This window comes from Mus musculus, chromosome 5 (genome assembly GCF_000001635.26).
Source record: "Mus musculus strain C57BL/6J chromosome 5, GRCm38.p6 C57BL/6J".
Taxonomy (NCBI): Eukaryota; Metazoa; Chordata; class Mammalia; order Rodentia; family Muridae; genus Mus; species Mus musculus.
The window spans coordinates 124738422-124755955 of NC_000071.6; the positions used below are offsets into that span (position 1 = coordinate 124738422).

Consider the following 17534-nt stretch of genomic DNA (forward strand, 5'->3'; position numbering starts at 1 on the left):
CAACACCACTTCTAACCACACTATCAGCAGCATTAAATTCAAGCCCGTTATATTAATTATTTAATCTCAAATGGGGGTGGTGGTGTTCTACTCCACCTTTGATCATTCAGTTCCCAGATAAATGACACAGAACGTTTACGATAAGCCTTTAAATTTTTCTTATTGGTTATTTTAGTTATTTACATTTCAAATGTTATCCCCCTTCCCAGTTTCCCCTTCACAAACCTCCTCTCCCATCCCTCCTCCCCCTACCTCTATGATGTGCTCCCCCACCCCCTCCCCTACTCCTGCCTCAGTGCCCTAGTGTTCCCCTACACTGAGTCATTGAGCCTCCACAGGACCAAGGGGCTCCCCTCCCACTGATGTCTGACAAGGCCATCCTCTGCTAGTCATGGGTCCCTCCATGTGTACTCTTTGTTTGGTGGTTTAGTCCCTGGGAGCTTTGGGAGATCTGGTTGGTTGATATTGTTGTTCTTCTTATGGGATTGCAAACCCCTTCAGCTCCTTCAGTCCTTGATCTAACTCCTCCATTGGGGTCTTCACGCTCAGTCCGATGTTTAGTTGCATACATCTGCATCTGTCTTGGTCAGGCTCTGGCAGAGCCTCTCAGGGGACAGCTATACCAGGCTCCTGTCAGCCAGTGCTTCTTGGCATGAGCAATAGTTCCTGGGTTTGGTTTCTGCAGATGGGATGGATCCCCAGGTGGGGCAGTCTCTGGGTGGCCTTTCCTTCAGTCTCTGCTCCATTCTTTGTCCCTACATTTCCCTTTGACAGGGGGAATTCTGGATTAATATTTTTGAGGTGGGTGGGCGGCCCTATCCCTCAACGGGGGCCATGCCTATCCACTGGATATGGTCTCTACAGGTTCTATCTCCCCTTTGTTGGGTCTTTCGGCTAATGTCCTCCCAAGCCTTTAATGTACTAGAGTTGGGCAGATATCTAACCTCTAATCTACTTCCCGATCCATCACCCTGAGTTATAACTAGCCATGTACCATATGGGCCTCTCTTAGCTCCAACTGACCAGTCCTCATGGCCATATTTTCAAGACTCATCTGCCCCATGGCGTCTCTCCTCTTTCCACTTTCTCTACAGTCCCTCATGGTCCTCCTTAGACCCCAAGCCTGGGAACCGAAACCCAACCCACCTCTCTTCGGCCCGGCTATCAGCTGCCGGCATCCTTATTCAACCAATAGTTTTAAATGAAGGAACAAGGTCACATAGCCTCGCTTGTTGTGTGTGAGGATTCTCTCATCCCTGAGGGCAACCAGATCTTGAGTATGTGTGTGTGTCAGTATTTAGTGTTACAATACATAGCAACAGAGCAAACCTTAACAGAACCCATTACAATGGTCTACATGTAAATACCTTTAGCACCTACAATGAGAACCTGAACCCATTCAACACTGAGTCTCACTGCCAGGCTGGCCTTGAACTCATAGAGATCTCTCTGCCTCTGCCTCCCAAGTGCTGAGACTAAAGGCATGTGCCATCATCACCCAGCAGTTCTTATTTTTATCATTATTGTTTTTAATGATGTATAAGCCTGTGCACACAGGAATGCAGGTGCCCACAGAGGCTTTGGCCCTGTGCTAGGCTTATAGGCAGTCATGAGCCACAGATGCGGTGCTGGGAATTGAACCTGAGGCTTCTGGAGGTGACGCGCATGCCTCTTAACCACTGAGCCATCTCTCCAGGCCCTAAATAGTTATCTTTTATGATTTTCAATTGTGTTCCTGCATTTTTGTCTTCGTGAGCATAACACGCTGTGTTGTGGTTTGAATGGGACTGTCACCCAGGGGCTTCCGGTCCTGCTGTTCTGTGAGATTCTGGAACCTTCAGGAGGTGGAGGTCTTACTGGAGGAAGTAGGCCATAGGAGCTGAGATGAGGGGGGACACAGCGGGGGGGGGGGCAGGGGACTGTTGTTCTCGAAGGGCCCCTCTCAGTCTGCTTCTCTGCTTCCTGGCTGGCAGGAAGTGCATAGCTCTGGTCCACCTGACGCTCCCAGGATGCACTACGACACCTCATGTTTGTATTATGGAGTTGAAATACTAAATTTTTTTTTAGATTTATTTATTTGTTATATGTAAGTACACTGTAGCTGTCCTCAGATACTCCAGAAGAGGGCATCAGATCTCATTACGGATGGTTGTGAGCCACCATGTGGTTGCTGGGATTTGAACTCAGGACCTTTGGAAGAGCAGTCGGCACTCTTAACCACTGAGCCATCTTGCCAGCCCGAAATACTAATTTAAAAGACTGAATTGCAGGTTCTAAGTCAGATATGCCACGTGTCATTGTCCTCATTTGCTTCCTGTTGCTCTGATGGGCCGGCTAGCTTCTTCCTTTTTTTTTTTTTTAAATTAATTTGTTATCATACCTAAGTACATTGTGTAGCTGTCTTAAGACACGCCAGAAGAGGGCATCAGATCCCGTTACGGGTGGTTGTGAGTCACCATGTAGTTGCTGGGATTTGAACTCAGGACCTTTGGAAAAGCAGTCAGTGTTCTTACCTTCTGAGCCATCTCACCAGCCTGCTTTCTTCCTTTTAAATCTTTATTTAGAAACATTTTTTACAGGTATGGGCATTTGGCTGTACTTGTATGTGTGTACCATGTGTATCCCTGGTACCTGCAGAAGCCACAAGAGGGCATCAGATCCCTTGGGACTGAAGATACAATGGTTATGAGCTTCCACGTGGGTGCTGGGAATCAGACCCAGGTCTGCTAAAGAACTGTTAGTGCTTTTAACATGGTGCCAATTCTCCAGCTGCTCAATGATCTTTCTTATACAGTACGGGCCCACCTGCTAAGGAATGTTGCCACCCACAGTGGACTGGGCCCTCCTCCATTAATGATCAACTAAAACAGTTCCTCAAAGATGTGGTCATGGGTCAGTCTGTGAAGCATTTTTGATCATCTTCAGATTAATTAAATACAGCCTAATTAATGTCAGGCTGTATCATGTTGAAAGCTGGCATTAATTAGGACAGTCACTGTTCTGGTATATGGGTGTGTGATCATTTTCTTGATAAAACCACTGTCTCCCATTTTAGTGGGTCAGGATTTGGGAAGGGTTCTGCCTCCGGGAGCATCCATTGAGTTGTTGGGTGGGTCATACCCTTCCAGAATGGCTGCCTTTCTTGCCTCCTCTTCTGCCTGAGTGTCCTTGGTTTTATTTCACGTGAAGTCTCAGAGGCAGGGCCTCTTCTGGAGGATGGGTCACCTCCCAGCCTGCCGATTGCTGGGTAGTAGAGCGGTCATCCGTGGTGGCTTACTTCCAGAAGACAAAGAGAAGGCTAATGGTTGTGCTTGAAAACTACACACCACACTAACCTGGTGTGTGTGTGTGTGTGAGAGAGAGAGAGAGAGAGAGAGAGAGAGAGAGAGAGAGAGAGAGAGATTCCTGGCCTTGACACTAAGTCCCTCTTCTGTCCCCCTTTGTCCCCTCTGCGTGGCTGTTGCAGAACATCACACATGGCTCCAGCTTTCACGTGGTCCTGGACACCATTCCCTCCATGATGAGCGCTCTGCGCATGGTGTGGATCATTTCTAGACACTACAACAGAGACGAGAGGATGATCCCACTCATGGAACGCATCGCCTGGGAGATTGCTGAGCGCGTGTGCCGAGTCATCAACCTACGCACCCTGTTCAAGTGAGAAGCCAGCGGGGCCAGCCCGGGGTTCCTTCCGGGAGACCAGCAGCTCTGTTCCGGATGTGCGAGATTCAGAGCTGGGGTGGGGCTCAGCAGTAGAGCAGGCTCCGAGCGTCCTGAGGGCGCCTGGGTTTCATCCCCAGGACTGCAAAATAATTATTACGGAAATTCAGATGCTGGCAGAATACTCTTGGGACTAGCCATCCCATCGATTGATTTATAGAGCATGGGGCTGGAAAGGTGGCTCATCGATTAAGAGTGTGTGCAGAGGACCTGGGTTCAGTTTCCAGCACCCAGGGAAGCTTACAACCTCTTGCCTAGAGCTAGAGCTCCAGGGGATCTGATGCCCTCTTCTGGCCATCTTGGGTGATGCACCCAGGTGGACCTCTACACATATATGCACATTATTTTAGAATATATTTTAAAAGAAACATTCTTTTTCATCTCCCAAAGATGTCATGTGCATTTTATCAGTCACTTCAAACCTCTGTCCTCTCTAATCCCAAGACCTGGAGATCTTGCAACACAAAGTCTTTTCTGGGTGGTGTTTTATTCAGTGTGGCGTCTCCAAGACTATCCACAATGTATGTGTATCATCTGGACTTCATTCCTTTTTATGACTGAATAATATCCCATTGCTCAAACATAATATATATATGTATATGTATATACACACATGCATATATATATATATATATATATACTTCATTTACACAGTGAAATACACAATTCCGTATGTGATTATATCGCATAACACAATTATGTATATGTATGATTTCTCAAGTTTAAGTTATTGATTTATTTTTGAGACAGGGTCTCATGTCATTCTGACTGGCTTGGAACTTGACATGTGTAGCTCTGCCTGCTTCTGCCTCCCAAGTGCTGACCCTTAAAGGTATGAATCACCACGCACGGACGGTTTTATCTTTATTTACACGTATAGGTGTGTCTGTGCGCACATAGGCACACGTGTCTGTGGAGATACCTGCAGCAGAGGCCAAAAAGAGGGCATCGGATCCTCTGGGGCTCCAGTTAACACACACTGTGTGAGCTGCCCAAAGTGCATGACGGGACCTGAGCTCTGGGCCTCATGACAGAGAAGTCTATGCTCTTAAAAGCCAAGCAGTCTCCAGCCGGCAGCAAGTTCGCCTGTGTGATTTTGCCTGGGACTTTGTTCTTTAGTTATCTTTGGAGAGACTGAGGCAGGGGGCCAGGGATGGTCAGTCCAGGGCCTGGACCCCAGGAGGCCTGGGCCCAGCTTGGGGGCCCTTTCTGTATCCTTATTGCAATGGTACATGAGGACAAATTCCCTGAGGAGATCTTGGTGCCAGGGAGGTCCAGGACGAGAATCCTCCCAGATACCAATGCCCTGGGGAGGGGGCGGGTGGGGAGAGGCTCGTGGTTCAGATGTAGGCAGCTGTGTTCAAAGCCTGGCCTCTCTTTGTTTAACAGGGAAAACCGAGCAAACGCGCAGTTCAAGACCCAGGAGGCTAGAAACACTCTCAAGCTATGGAAAAAATCTTACTTCGATATTCGGGCCAAGATTGAGGCTTCTGGTCGGGAGGCACGATGGGAGTTTGACCGGAAGCGATTGTTTGAGAGAACAGACTACATGGCCAACATCTGCCAGGACCTTTCAGATGTTCTGCAGGTGGGAGCCCCTTCTGAGATGTGTGTGGACTTGTCTGATGGGGAGGGCGCATTCGGGCCTTTGCATGAGGGGCGCCATCACGCCGCTGACCTGAAAGGCCCAGTAGAAAAGAGACTATTGAGAGAACGGTGTATAGAGTTCTAGAAGGTACCAGAATGTGCCACTGCACCCTAGGTCTTTTGTGACTCTGTGTGTGTGTCTAGGCTGCCTGACCAGGGAGCCTCAGAGGCCTCCCTAAGTACTGGGGTTACAAGCGTGAGCTGAGCCACTATGAATCAAATTTGGGTCATCGGGGTTCTCACTGACTGAATCATTTTCCCAGCAGTCTTTGCAACTTTTCTTTGGGCTCTGACCTCTCTTTGCAAGGCCACCTCCAGAGCTCTCCTTGTCCTGAGCATTTGCCTGTCCTGGCTTTAAATCTCTTCCATTTCCTTCCCCCCACCTTCCCACTATTCCCTTCAGGCCTCAATACCCTTGCCTACCACCCACCAGCTCTGTATTAGCTGACTGCCACAGCTTTTGGATATAGGGGCTTGTGCTTAGTGTCTGACTGGGTGGCTAGCACAGCCCTTGCTGGGAGGGACTCCACCTCTCATTCACTTGGCATCCCTCTGGAGAGCCCACAGGGCCCCTGCTGAGGGAACAAAGTGAGTAAAACGGCTAAAAGCTGGGGGCGCGGGTGCCAGGCCCCTGTCTAGGGAGACAGCCCTGTCAGTAATGCACTGGTATAGCAATCACAAGAGGTCTGAGCTCAGATCCCCAGCCTCCCATATCACAGCCTAAGTTGAGAGCCTGCTGTAATCCCAGTGCTGAAAAGGGGGGGATCCCTGAGGTTCAGTGTCCAACCAGGTTTGCTGAATCCTAGAGTGTCCCAGAGTCAGTGAGAGATTTGACACACAAACAAGGTGACAATTTCCACAGGAAGGAGCTGGGGCTGTCCCTGACTCTTTTGCCTGCTTCTGGGCCCTTTTCCTCCTCCTGGACTGCCTTGTCCCAGTCTTGATGTGATGCTGCTGTGTGCCTTTTTTTTTTTTTTTTTTCGAGACAGGGTTTCTTTGTGTGGCCCTGGCTGTCCTGGTACTCACTCTGTAGACCAGGCTGGCCTCGAACTCAGAAATTCGCCTGCCTCTGCCTCCCAAGTGCTGGGATTAAAGGTGTGCACCACCAGGCATGCCTGGCTGTGTGCCTGGTCTTATTGTAGCTTGTTATGTCATGTTTGGTTGTTGTCCCTGGGAGGCCTGCTCTTTTCTGAGGGGAGTTGGGGGGAAGGGGGGAGTGAGGAAGGAAGACTGGGGGAAGGGGATGGAGGGCAACTGTCGTCAGGATATAATATATGAGAGGAGAAAGAGAGAGAGAGAAAGAAAGAGAGAGAGAGAGAAAGAGAAAGAGAAAGAGAAAGAGAAAGAGAAAGAGAAAGAGAAAGAGAAAGAGAAAGAGAAAGAGAAAGAAAGAGAAAGAGAAAAAGAAAGAAAACAGGCTAAGCAAGCAAGCGGTAGAGAGAAGGCCAGTTCCATTTCTGCATCCAGGTTCCTGCCACTTGTTTCTGCCTTGGCTTCATGAAAACAAACACATAAAACAAGGTTGAAGAGTGAGTGGGGAAGTCACTTAACACCCACCTCTGGCCCCTCATACACATGCACACATGGGCACACACATGCCCTCATAGGACCAAACAGGGCACATTCTGGAAAGACAATGGAAGCAGGACACCTTCTCTTTGTACATCTTTCCCCTTCCCCTTGTCATTACGGCAGCATGGAACTTTAAAATTCTTTATGACTTTCTGTCTTTCTGTCTTTCTTTCTGTCTGCCTTTCTTTCTTTCTGTCTGCCTTTCTTTCTTTCTTTCTGCCTTTCTGTCTGCCTTTCTTTCTTTCTTTCTTTCTTTCTTTCTTTCTTTCTTTCTTTCTTTCTTTCTTTCTTTCTTTCGACATGGTCTCATATAGCCCAGGGTAGCCTCAAAGTCTCTTTGTTGTTGAAGACCTTGAATTTCTGATCCTCCTGTCTCCGCCTTCCATGCACTAGAATTAGAGGTATTGCCAATGATAACGGGTGTTCGTGGTACTGGGGATGGAAGCCAGGGCTTCACACCTGCTGGGCAAGTGCCTTTATCAATGAGCCATATGGAGCCAAGTCAGCAGCAGAAAATCCAGATATAAAATCGATGGATGTGGCAGTGCACCAGAGAGGCAGGGGTAGGTGGATCTTTGTGAGTTCAAGGCCAGCCTGGTCTACCTAGTGAGTTGCAGGCCATCCAGGGTCACATACCATCTCAGAGTAAATAAAGCCCTTCATTCAGATATGGAGTCAGCAGGGGTGGTACGCGCACACGCACACATTTCAACACGGTTGGTATTGTGGTGACCCACGTGGCAGGTTAAACTGTTTTAATTTCACATTCCACCAATACCTCCTTCCCCACCTCAGCCTGGTAAAGCTACCAAGAACTCTGGTTCACCTTCTCTCTGGTGTTCTTGCACATGTACATTAGATATCATATTCAGCCAGGGTTCACGCGGAAGCATCCAGAATGAGAGAGATACAGAGGGCTGTGAACCACTATTGTGGGCGATTGGGAATTGAACTCAGGTCCTCCGTAAGACCCTCCAGTGCTCTTAACCACTGAGCCATCTCTCTGGGCCCCGGGGACTCTGAGTCTTACCGCGAGTGCATTCGTGCAGTCCCCGAAGGTCTCAGACGGGGAGACGGTTGCCTGTGTGTGTGGACTTTTGAAGTGCCATCTGTCTGCGATGCGAATGTTCAGGGTAAATCCATGTACATTAGCCCCCTCCCATCCTGTCTTCCCACTACCAGGTCTTGGAAGAATTTTACAACATATTTGGCCCAGAGCTCAAGGCTGTGACAGGGGACCCCAAGAGAATCGACGATGTCCTTGGCCGGGTAGACAGCTTGGTGGCTCCTATGGAAAGCCTGAGCTTTGATCCATTCAGCATCAGATCCTCCCCATACTGGAAATACGTGATGGAGGACTTCAAGCTTGAAGTTCTGGCAAGTGACCCGGCCATCGATCCAACCATAGAAGCAGAGGCTCCTTTTAAAGATGTGTGTGTGTGTGTGTGTGTGTGTGAGTGTGAGAGAGTGTGTGAGTGAGTGTGAGTGTGTGTGTGTGAGTGTGAGAGTGAGAGTGTGTGTGAGTGTGAGAGTGTGTGTGTGAGTGTGAGAGTGTGTGTGTGAGTGTGTGAGTGTGTGTGTGAGTGAGTGTGTGTGTGTGTGTATGTGAGTGTGTGTGTGAGTGAGTGTGTGTGTGTGTGTGAGTGTATGTGAGTGTGTGTGAGTGTGTGTGTGTGTGTGAGTGTCAGAGTGTGTGTGTGTGTGATTGTGTGTGTGTATGTGAGAGTGTGTGTGTGAGTGAGTGTGTGTGTGTGTATTGCACACATCTATGTACTCACTCAGAGGCCACTCTGCTATACCACACCTCACATATTTCTTTGAGGCAAGGGTCTCTCCCTGAACCCAACCTCAAGTTTTCCCCCTGAGGCTGGCACCCAGCAATCTTCCCGTCTCTGCCACCACCCTCAGAGCAGGGGTGGCAGGTGTGGCCACCCAGGCTTTTCATGGGGCTCCTGGGGTTCCAACATAGGCCCTCATCCTTGCGAAGCAAACACTTTTCCCACTGAGCCATGCCCCAGCCCACAAAAGTTTCTCTGACTAGATGCCCGCTCTCATTACTACGCAACAGAGCCCTGTTGGTCCCAAACTGCCGAGTCCCCCTCATCTGCTTCCTTGCAAGACCATGTCAAGTTGTAGCTTCCTCTTCAACTTTTTCTTTTTCTCTTCTCCCTTCTCCCCCCCCCCCACTCTCTTTCTTTTCCCTTCCCTTCCCTTCCTTCTCCTTCCTCCTTTCTTCTGACAGGTTATTGAGAAAGAAGCCAAAAATTTCATTGATGAATCTTTCAAAACACTTCGCTCAGCGGAAGCGGCCTTCGACATGCTGCTAAAATTCAAGCATATCCGCTCCCGGGAAGCCATCAACCGTCAGATGATGATGAAGTTTAATGACATCCTGGCACAGTACTACAAGGAGGTGACCGGCCGGGGAACCCATGGCTACCCTGGCAGTGATCGCGTGGCCACAGCCCAGCCCAGAGACATTCCCTCTAAAATGTAATGTCTGCCAGTGGTCACCTCTAGATCAGCTTTATGGATTTCAAATAATTCAACTGAATCAGGAACAATGAGGGGAAAAAATGAGATTAGAGGGTATAAGAAAGAAGCAGTTGTCTTAGTTAGGGTTTCTATTGCTGCGAACAGACACCACAACAAGCAACTCTTAAAAGGGTAATTTAATTGGGGCTGGTTTATAGTTTTAGAGGCTTTATCCATTACCATCGTGGCAGGAGGCATGGTGACATACAGGTAGACATGGTGCTGGAGGAGGAGCTCTCTGCATCTTGATCCAGGAAGAGACGGGCTCTGCCCAGTGACACATTTCCCCCAAGAGGCCACCATTCCTAATAGTAGCCCTCCCCATGGGCCAAGTATATTCAGACCACCACAGAAATAAAGACTAAGCCAGAAATCAAGACTACAGCGGGCCCAAGGCTCTGCCACACATAGCTCTCATTGGCATCCCTCAGTCCTCCTCCTTGCCCAGTTGGCGGGACCCGTGAGGCTGACCAGGGCGCCTGCTTTGCTTTCCAGATCGATATCGTTAATAAGATCTTTGTGCAGAACCAGGACAACCCGCCGCTATACAAGAACCACCCTCCCGTGGCGGGCGCGATATGCTGGGAGCGATCCCTGTTCTACAGGATCAAGCACACCATCCTGCGCTTCATGGAGGTGGAGGAACTCCTGGACAGCGAGAGGGGCCAGCAGGTATGTCCCCGCCTCTGGTGGCTGCACTGGGCTCCTCACTTAGCGGGGTGACTGCCACCTCAGCTGGTCAGCCAGCGGCATGCTCCTGCCTGCGGACACCCTGTTTCCTGAGCCTTCAGATCTTCTCTTTCAGTCTCAGAGCTTAGGGTGCCTGCCTACCTCTCCATGGATTTAAATTTGTTTTGAAGGGTGACCACTGTCATCTATCTGCCTGCCTGTCTGTCCGTCCATCCATCCATCCATCCATCTATCTGTATTTATCTATTCATTCATTCTTTTTAAAATTTATTTTTGAGACAGTATTTCTCTCCCTCCTCCTCCCCCTCCTCTTGTTTTTGTTTTTGTTTTTTGTTTTTTTTTTTTGACAGGGTTTCTCTATGTAGCCCTGGCTGTCCTGATCAGGCTGGCCTAGAACTCAAGAGATTAGCCTGCCTCTGCCTCTTGAGTGCTGAGATTAAAAGTGTGTGCTACCACTGCCCGGCTGAGACAAGAGTCTTAAGTAGCTCAGGCTAACTTCAAACATACTATTTAGCTGAGATGATTTTGAACTTTTTTTTTTTTTTTAAGATTTATTTATTTATCTTATGTATATGCATACACCATTGCTCTCTTCAGACACACCAGAAGAGGGCATCAGACCCCACTGCAGATGGTGGTGAGCCACCATGTGGTTACTGGGATTTGAACTCAGGACCTCTGGAAGAGCAGTCAGTGCTCTTAACCGCTGAGCCATCTCTCCAGCCTGACTTTGAAAGTCTTGATTCTTCTGCCTCTATTTCTTAAGTCCTGGGACTAGAGATGGCCAGCACTACAATTGGCTTCTGCGAAGCTAGGCATGGAGCCCTGAGGTTTGTGGCTACTAAATAAACACTCTACTAACTGAGCCGCATGCCCAGCCCACGACCACTGTCATTTTTAACTCTGACTATCCTTTCCTCCAGAGCTCTTTTATTGCTGACAGACATTTGTTTTTTTCTTTAAAGAACTTCAGAATTTGGGGCTGGAGAGAGAGCGAGTTCAGTGGTTAAGAGCAAGTCCTGCTTTTTCAGGGGACTTGGTTTGGATTCCAACTCCCACGTTGGGTGGCTCACAACCATCTGTAACTCTCACCCCAGGGGAGCCAATCCCTCTGGTCTCCACAGGTGTTCACACTCGTGTGTGCGTGTATGCGCATTCACATGTATGTAATTAAAGATAAAACAAGTCTTTTAAAAATCCATACAGTTGATATTAGAGACATTCAAAGATCATGTGACCTATGTTGTCCGGTTGATCCAAGGAAGCTACTCTTGGTGACACACGGATGGACAGACTTGCCTTCCCAGTACTGGCTGCTGTGTGTGAAGTCCGCATAGTGTTCACGGTCAAAGATCCTTTTATTATTTATTATTATTATTTTTTTGAGACAGAGTCTTGCTTTATAGCCCAGGCTAGCCTGGACCTCCCCTGCCTCCCCGACCTTGAGAGCTGAGATTACAGGTGTGTGCCACACCACCCTGGCCTTCTTTATACTTTCCCTTAGCCGTTTAAAGATGGTTAATATTTATTTACGTATATGCATTTCTGTCTGTGTGTGCGTTTACATACATATGTGTAGGTACCTGCAGAGGGTAATCGGATCCTCTGGAGCTGGAGTTACAGGTGGATATGAGCCACTATGTGGGTGTTGGGATCTGAACCCAGGTCCTCAGGAAGGACAGTGGGTGCTCGTAGCTCCTGAGCCAACTCTTCCACAGAGGGGAGTTTGCCGGTCTGTGCTAAACCAAGCCTGGTTTTCAAGTCAAAAGATCCCGAGCAAGACCCTGCCACCAGCCACCACGTGTGACAATGCTATTTCCCTTTTCCAAAGTGGTGTTCTGGTACATTCAAATGCGCATGCATACATAGAAAGAGATGGGAGGGGGCTGGCGAGATGGCTCAGTGGTTAAGAGCACTGATTGCTCTTCCAGAGGTCCTGCCTGAGTTCAGTTCCCAGCAACCACATGGTGGCTCACAACCATCTGTAATGAGATCTGATGCCCTCTTCTGGTGGGTCTGAAGACAGCTATAGTGTACTCATATACATAAAATAGGTAAATAATTCTTTTAAAAAAAAGAAAAAGAAAGAAAGAAAAGAAAGAGACAGGGTTGGTAGAGAGAGGAAAAAGCATCATTTTCCGGGACAAAATGACGGCTGCTCCCATTCCCGGCTAGGTGAAGCAGAGATACCTGGAGGTGGGGAGGAAGATGAAGGAGTATGAAGACGGGAAGTATGAGCATTGGAAGGAGACCACAGAGCAGAGCCTCCCAACCCTCATGAAGAAGAGCCTGCTCACCAAGGTACGCCCTTCCACACTCCCCACAAAGCAGGGCAGGCCTCCATCCTCTTGAGGGGGCCAGGAGGGGAATAGAGGTAGCAACAGCAGCTACACTGACCCCTTGAGCGGCTTTGTCTCCGCCTTCATAAGACAAGTTGAGGGGTTGGGGAGATGGCTCAGCTGGAAACACCAAGACCTTGGGCACCTCCAGCCAGTGAGAGACCCTGACTCAAAAGCCAAGTCCAGCTGGGGAGATGACAGACAGCTCAGTGGTAAGAACACATGCTGCTCTTGTGGAGGAACCCAGCTCGATCACTCACATCCACGCTGGGAGGATTACAACCGCCCATGGTGCCAGTCCCAGGGCCTCTGATGTCCTCTTATGCATGGGTACCTTACATGCATATACCTACTCCCATATATATATAAAATATAGATATCAAGCCTTAAAAACCAAAAGATGACACCGGAGAAATGATGACCAAGGTTGTTTTCTGTCCTTCGTACGCACGCACGCATGCACACACCTCCTGTATACTTGCACACATGTACGCACATTAAAAAATGATTGAGTTTGGGCTGGAGAGGTGGCTCAGTGGTTAAGAGCACTGACTGCTCTTCTGGGGGTCCTGAGTTCAAATCCCAGTAACCACGTGGTGGCTCACAACCATCTGTAATGGGATCTGACACCTTTTTCTGGTGTGTCTGAAGACAGCTACAGTGTACTTACATATAATAAATAAATCTTAAAAAAATAATTGAGTGGACTGGATGACAGTGTGTGTGTGTGTGTGTGTGTGTGTGTGTGTGTGTGTGTGTGTTTGTATACATCAGACGACAGCTTGTGGGTCCCAGCGACTGAGCAGAGGTTGGTGACAAGCAACTTTTATCACAGAGCCACCTCACAGGCCCACACACAGGCAACTGTTTTTAAGTGTTACCCTTTGCCACCCACTTTCGTGGCCTTGGGCCTGGCACGCGGCCACCACTCAGGCGGCCAGTGTCTGTGGACCCGGCAGTTTATGTACGTCACCCCTGAAATTCTTCCTAGCAGGCAACTTCTCTGTCACCATGAGGGCCCCGTGTACCTTGGGGAGCTGGGGTTTTCAAGGCCTTGTTCCAGGGTCATCATTTGCCAAAGTCTAGCCTGTACCTGCCAACATGATTTGATTTCCCTGTTGTCTAAGAAAAGCCAGAAATTTACATTTTAAAAGGACCTCACTAGCATTTGACTACTGGCAGCTAAATAGAACTCTTTATTATTTTTTTCCAGAGCTGGGGATTGAGGCCAGAGCTTTGTTCATGCTAGAAAAGCACACGACCATATAGGACCATTGAACCACACTCCCAGTACCTCACCGGCGGATTCTAGGCAGGCTCTACCTCTGAGAAACATCCCCTGCTCTTCTTTTTTATTTGGGGGCAGGGTCTCACTCAGTTGCCTAGGCTGGTCTTAAACTCACTCTGTAGTCTAGTTGGACCTGAAACAGCTAAATTGAACATGTGTGTGTGTGTGTGGTATTAACACGTATGTTCATGTATGCAGAGGCCAGAGGTTGACATGAGGTGTCAGTCACCCCAAAAAATATTGTTTAAGACGGGGTCTCTTACTGAACCAAGACCTTGTGGATTTAGCTAGGCTGGCTGGCCGTGCAACCCCTAGAATCCTGTCTAGGTGTGCTCGCTCTCTCTCTCTCTCTCTCTCTCTTTCTCTCTCTGTTTGTGGTATGCATATGTGCATATATGCCTGAAACTTTACAGTGTTAAGAATCTAAATTCAGAGCCTGGTGGTGGTGGCACACACCTTTAATCCCAGCACTTGGAGGCAGAGGCAGGCAGATTTTTGAGTTCGAGGTCAGCCTGGTCTACAGAATGAGTTCCAGGACAGCCAGGGCTATACAGAGAAAAATCCAAACTCAGGTCTTCCTGCTGGCAGAGTGAGCATTTTATATACTGAGCCATCCACCCATGCCAAATCTAATATATATATATATATATATATATATATATATATATATATATATATATAATATATCTATCCATTATATATATGTGTGTATGTATATATATATTCTTATATATATAATATATTATATATAATTCTAATATAAAAAATATATATATTATATATAATTCATATATATATATATATATCCAAGAAACAGAATGCATAATCCACTAGTTCCTGTCTGTGCCCACCCATTGGGAAAAAGGCCCACATTTCTGCTTGCTAAGTTCATGTGTAGTTTTATGAGCAATGGCGGACAGTCATTTCCAAGCTGTGCACTGTGTCTGTCCTACAGAATATCATCACAGCTGAGGACTCAGCGATCATAGACAGGGGGACCACGTTTATTATCAACTTCTCTCCCGTTCTTAAAGAGATTATTAATGAAACCAAGTACTTAGAGCAGCTGGGATTCACCATCCCTGAACTGGCGAGGAACGTGGCCCTCCAGGAAGACAAATTCCTCAGGTGAGAAGATCCCTCTTCAATCAGAGGGGACACTTTTGGTCTCAGGGCCTCTTGACACTATTTTGATGTTGTTTTTAAGTGTGTATGTGTGTGTGTGTGTGTGTGTGTGTGTGTATGTGTGAATGAAATAAGGCCTCTATATAGAGTTGGAGGCTGTCCTGGAACTCGCTCCATAGACCAATCAGGCTTCAAACTCACAGAAATCCTCCTGCCTCTGCCTCCCCGGTGCTCAGGTTAAAGACACATGCCATGGTGCCCAGCTCATTTCTTTAAAAAGTATTATTCTTGTATTTACAGTTTCACTTATGCATGCCTTGCATCCTGTCTGCTCTCACCCCACCCCTCCCATCCCTGCCAGCCCTCCCCCTTCTCACAAATCTCTCTCTTGCACATTCACTTCTTCCTGTACTGTTTTGTGACCTGCGATTAGCCAGGTCTGTGTGACTGAGGGTTGGAGCTGTAACTGGTAAGAGCCTGGTGGTCTCGGCACAAGGGTACATGGCAAAAGATGGTGGGTACCCCTCCCCAAGTCTAGCCACATGAAGCTTTAGCACTGGAGGCGTGTAACTAGCAGCACTGGTCACATCAGGAGTCAACAAGAGGCAGTGTTCACACACAGAGTTGCTTCTCTGGGCGCAAAACTTTAGCAGGCCCTTCCACCGATGCAACAACTACCCCATGATGCTAGGGATGGACAGGCCTTGTGCTTGCACACTCTCGGGCCCTGAGTCTCATCCCTGCCCGCCCTCTGTGAATGTCCTGATGGAAGATGCTGGGGAACCAGGCCACTGGGGGACATGGTACTATCGTTCTTAAGGTCATGTCCTACCCTGCATCTCTCACTGTCTCCTGTGCTGGGCACTCAGGTATACAGAGGGGATCCAGCGCATGCTGGATCACTACCACCTGCTCATCAACACGCTGAACGAGGCAGAGACAGCGCTCCTGGATGACCACTCCCAGGAGCTGCTCCGCGTCTTCCGGTCTGGGTACAAGAGGCTGAACTGGAACTCACTAGGTAACAACAGCTCCGGGTCACCTTACGGTTATTTCTTTTGGGGTGTGTGTGTGTGGGGGGTATGTGCATGCAAATGTGCACACACGTGGGGCATAAGTAAGTGTAAAAGTACACACGCAAACACGTGCACGCAGGTGTGCAAGCATACACGCACATGGGCGTGAGTGTGCAAATGTACACACACATGGGTGCAAGTAAGTGTGCAACTGCACACGCAAATGTGTGTGTGTGTGTGAGTGTGCAAGTGTGTGTGCATGCAAAGTCTGGATGAAGGAATCGGGTGTTCTCTTCTGTCACACTCCGTGTGGTTATTTTGAGGCAGAGGCTCTCAAAGCTCTGGGGACTTTGGCTCTTTTGGCTCGGCTGGCTAGCCAGCGAGCTCTCAGGCTCTTCCTGTCTCTACTCAAAGTGCTGGGGTTACAGATTTGCACAGCCCTTCCCAGCTTTGTGTGTGGGTCCTGGGAATTCAAACTCAGGTCCTCACATTTAGAGAGCAAACTCTCATATACCATGAGCCACCTGCCCAGTCCCTGGAGGGACCTTATATAATGATCCCTTCCCGTAAAACCCACAATATATCACAATATGTTAATATAAACCGCACAACCTTATATAAGTGCACACATATATACACACATTTGTACACACACATGCACATAAAAATTTAAGCCGGGCATTGGTGGCGCACGCCTTTAATCCCAGCACTTGGGAGGCAGAGGCAGGCGGATTTCTGAGTTTGAGGCCACAAAGTGGTCTACAAAGTGAGTTCCAGGACAGCTAGGGCTACACAGAGAAACCCTGTCTCAAACAAACAAACAAAAAACAAACAAACAAACAAACAAAAAACAAAAAACAAATAAAAATTTACACACACACAGATATATACACATACAGTATGTGCACACAATTATACACATGTACACACACATGTGCACACATACATACACATTCATGCACACAATTGTACACATACACATGCATGCACGTCTATGTGTATGAACATACATATATACACACTCCTACTTATAGGCATGTATGTACGGATTCAAGCACACAAATATAAACACACAGATGTCTAGGGATGCAATGGAACTCACTCCTATGCTTTCAGAGGAGGTGCCCAGTTCTCTCTGTCCCGGACCTTCATGGGCTGAGTGGTTTTTACCCACCGCTCAGTCACCACAGCTGCAGGAACGGGGTCTATGGGCTAAGCGCCCTCACCACGGGTGTCAGAAATGCTGGTGGGCGGTCCAGGAACGGCAGAGCCGGAAGCCAGAGGTTTCTCTTCCCCCAAGGAATCTCTGACTACATCACTCGCTGCAAGCAGGCCATCGGCAAGTTCGAAACTCTGGTCCACCAGATTCACAAGAATGCCGACGACATCAACTCCAGGCTCACGCTCATCGAGTCGGTCAGCCTTTTCCGGTTCCCAGTCGCCAAAACTGCGGATGGGGTCCCAGGTAGGCCTGGCTTCTCGCTTGTCAGCCACATCCAGTGACTGGCACAAACTGGTCTAACCACTCCAGCCCTTTCCTTGGAAGTATCATGGCAGTCAGTGTCCCGCCCTCTGCCACGTTCTGGGTGACATGAGATTTTT

General features: G+C 48.4%; 1 protein-coding gene across 1 annotated transcript in view; it reads left to right on the forward strand.

The window, feature by feature from the left end:
• Nucleotides 1–17534, forward strand: part of Dnah10 (dynein, axonemal, heavy chain 10) — a 109224-nt gene that overhangs the window by 13337 nt on the left and 78353 nt on the right. Inside the window, exons 9-17 of the mRNA NM_019536.1 lie at nt 3467–3657; nt 5110–5308; nt 8122–8316; nt 9182–9352; nt 9970–10146; nt 12340–12465; nt 14747–14919; nt 15786–15937; nt 17233–17397. Coding sequence (NP_062409.1) covers nt 3467–3657; nt 5110–5308; nt 8122–8316; nt 9182–9352; nt 9970–10146; nt 12340–12465; nt 14747–14919; nt 15786–15937; nt 17233–17397 — 1549 coding nt within the window. The remainder of the gene's footprint in view (nt 1–3466; nt 3658–5109; nt 5309–8121; nt 8317–9181; nt 9353–9969; nt 10147–12339; nt 12466–14746; nt 14920–15785; nt 15938–17232; nt 17398–17534) is intronic.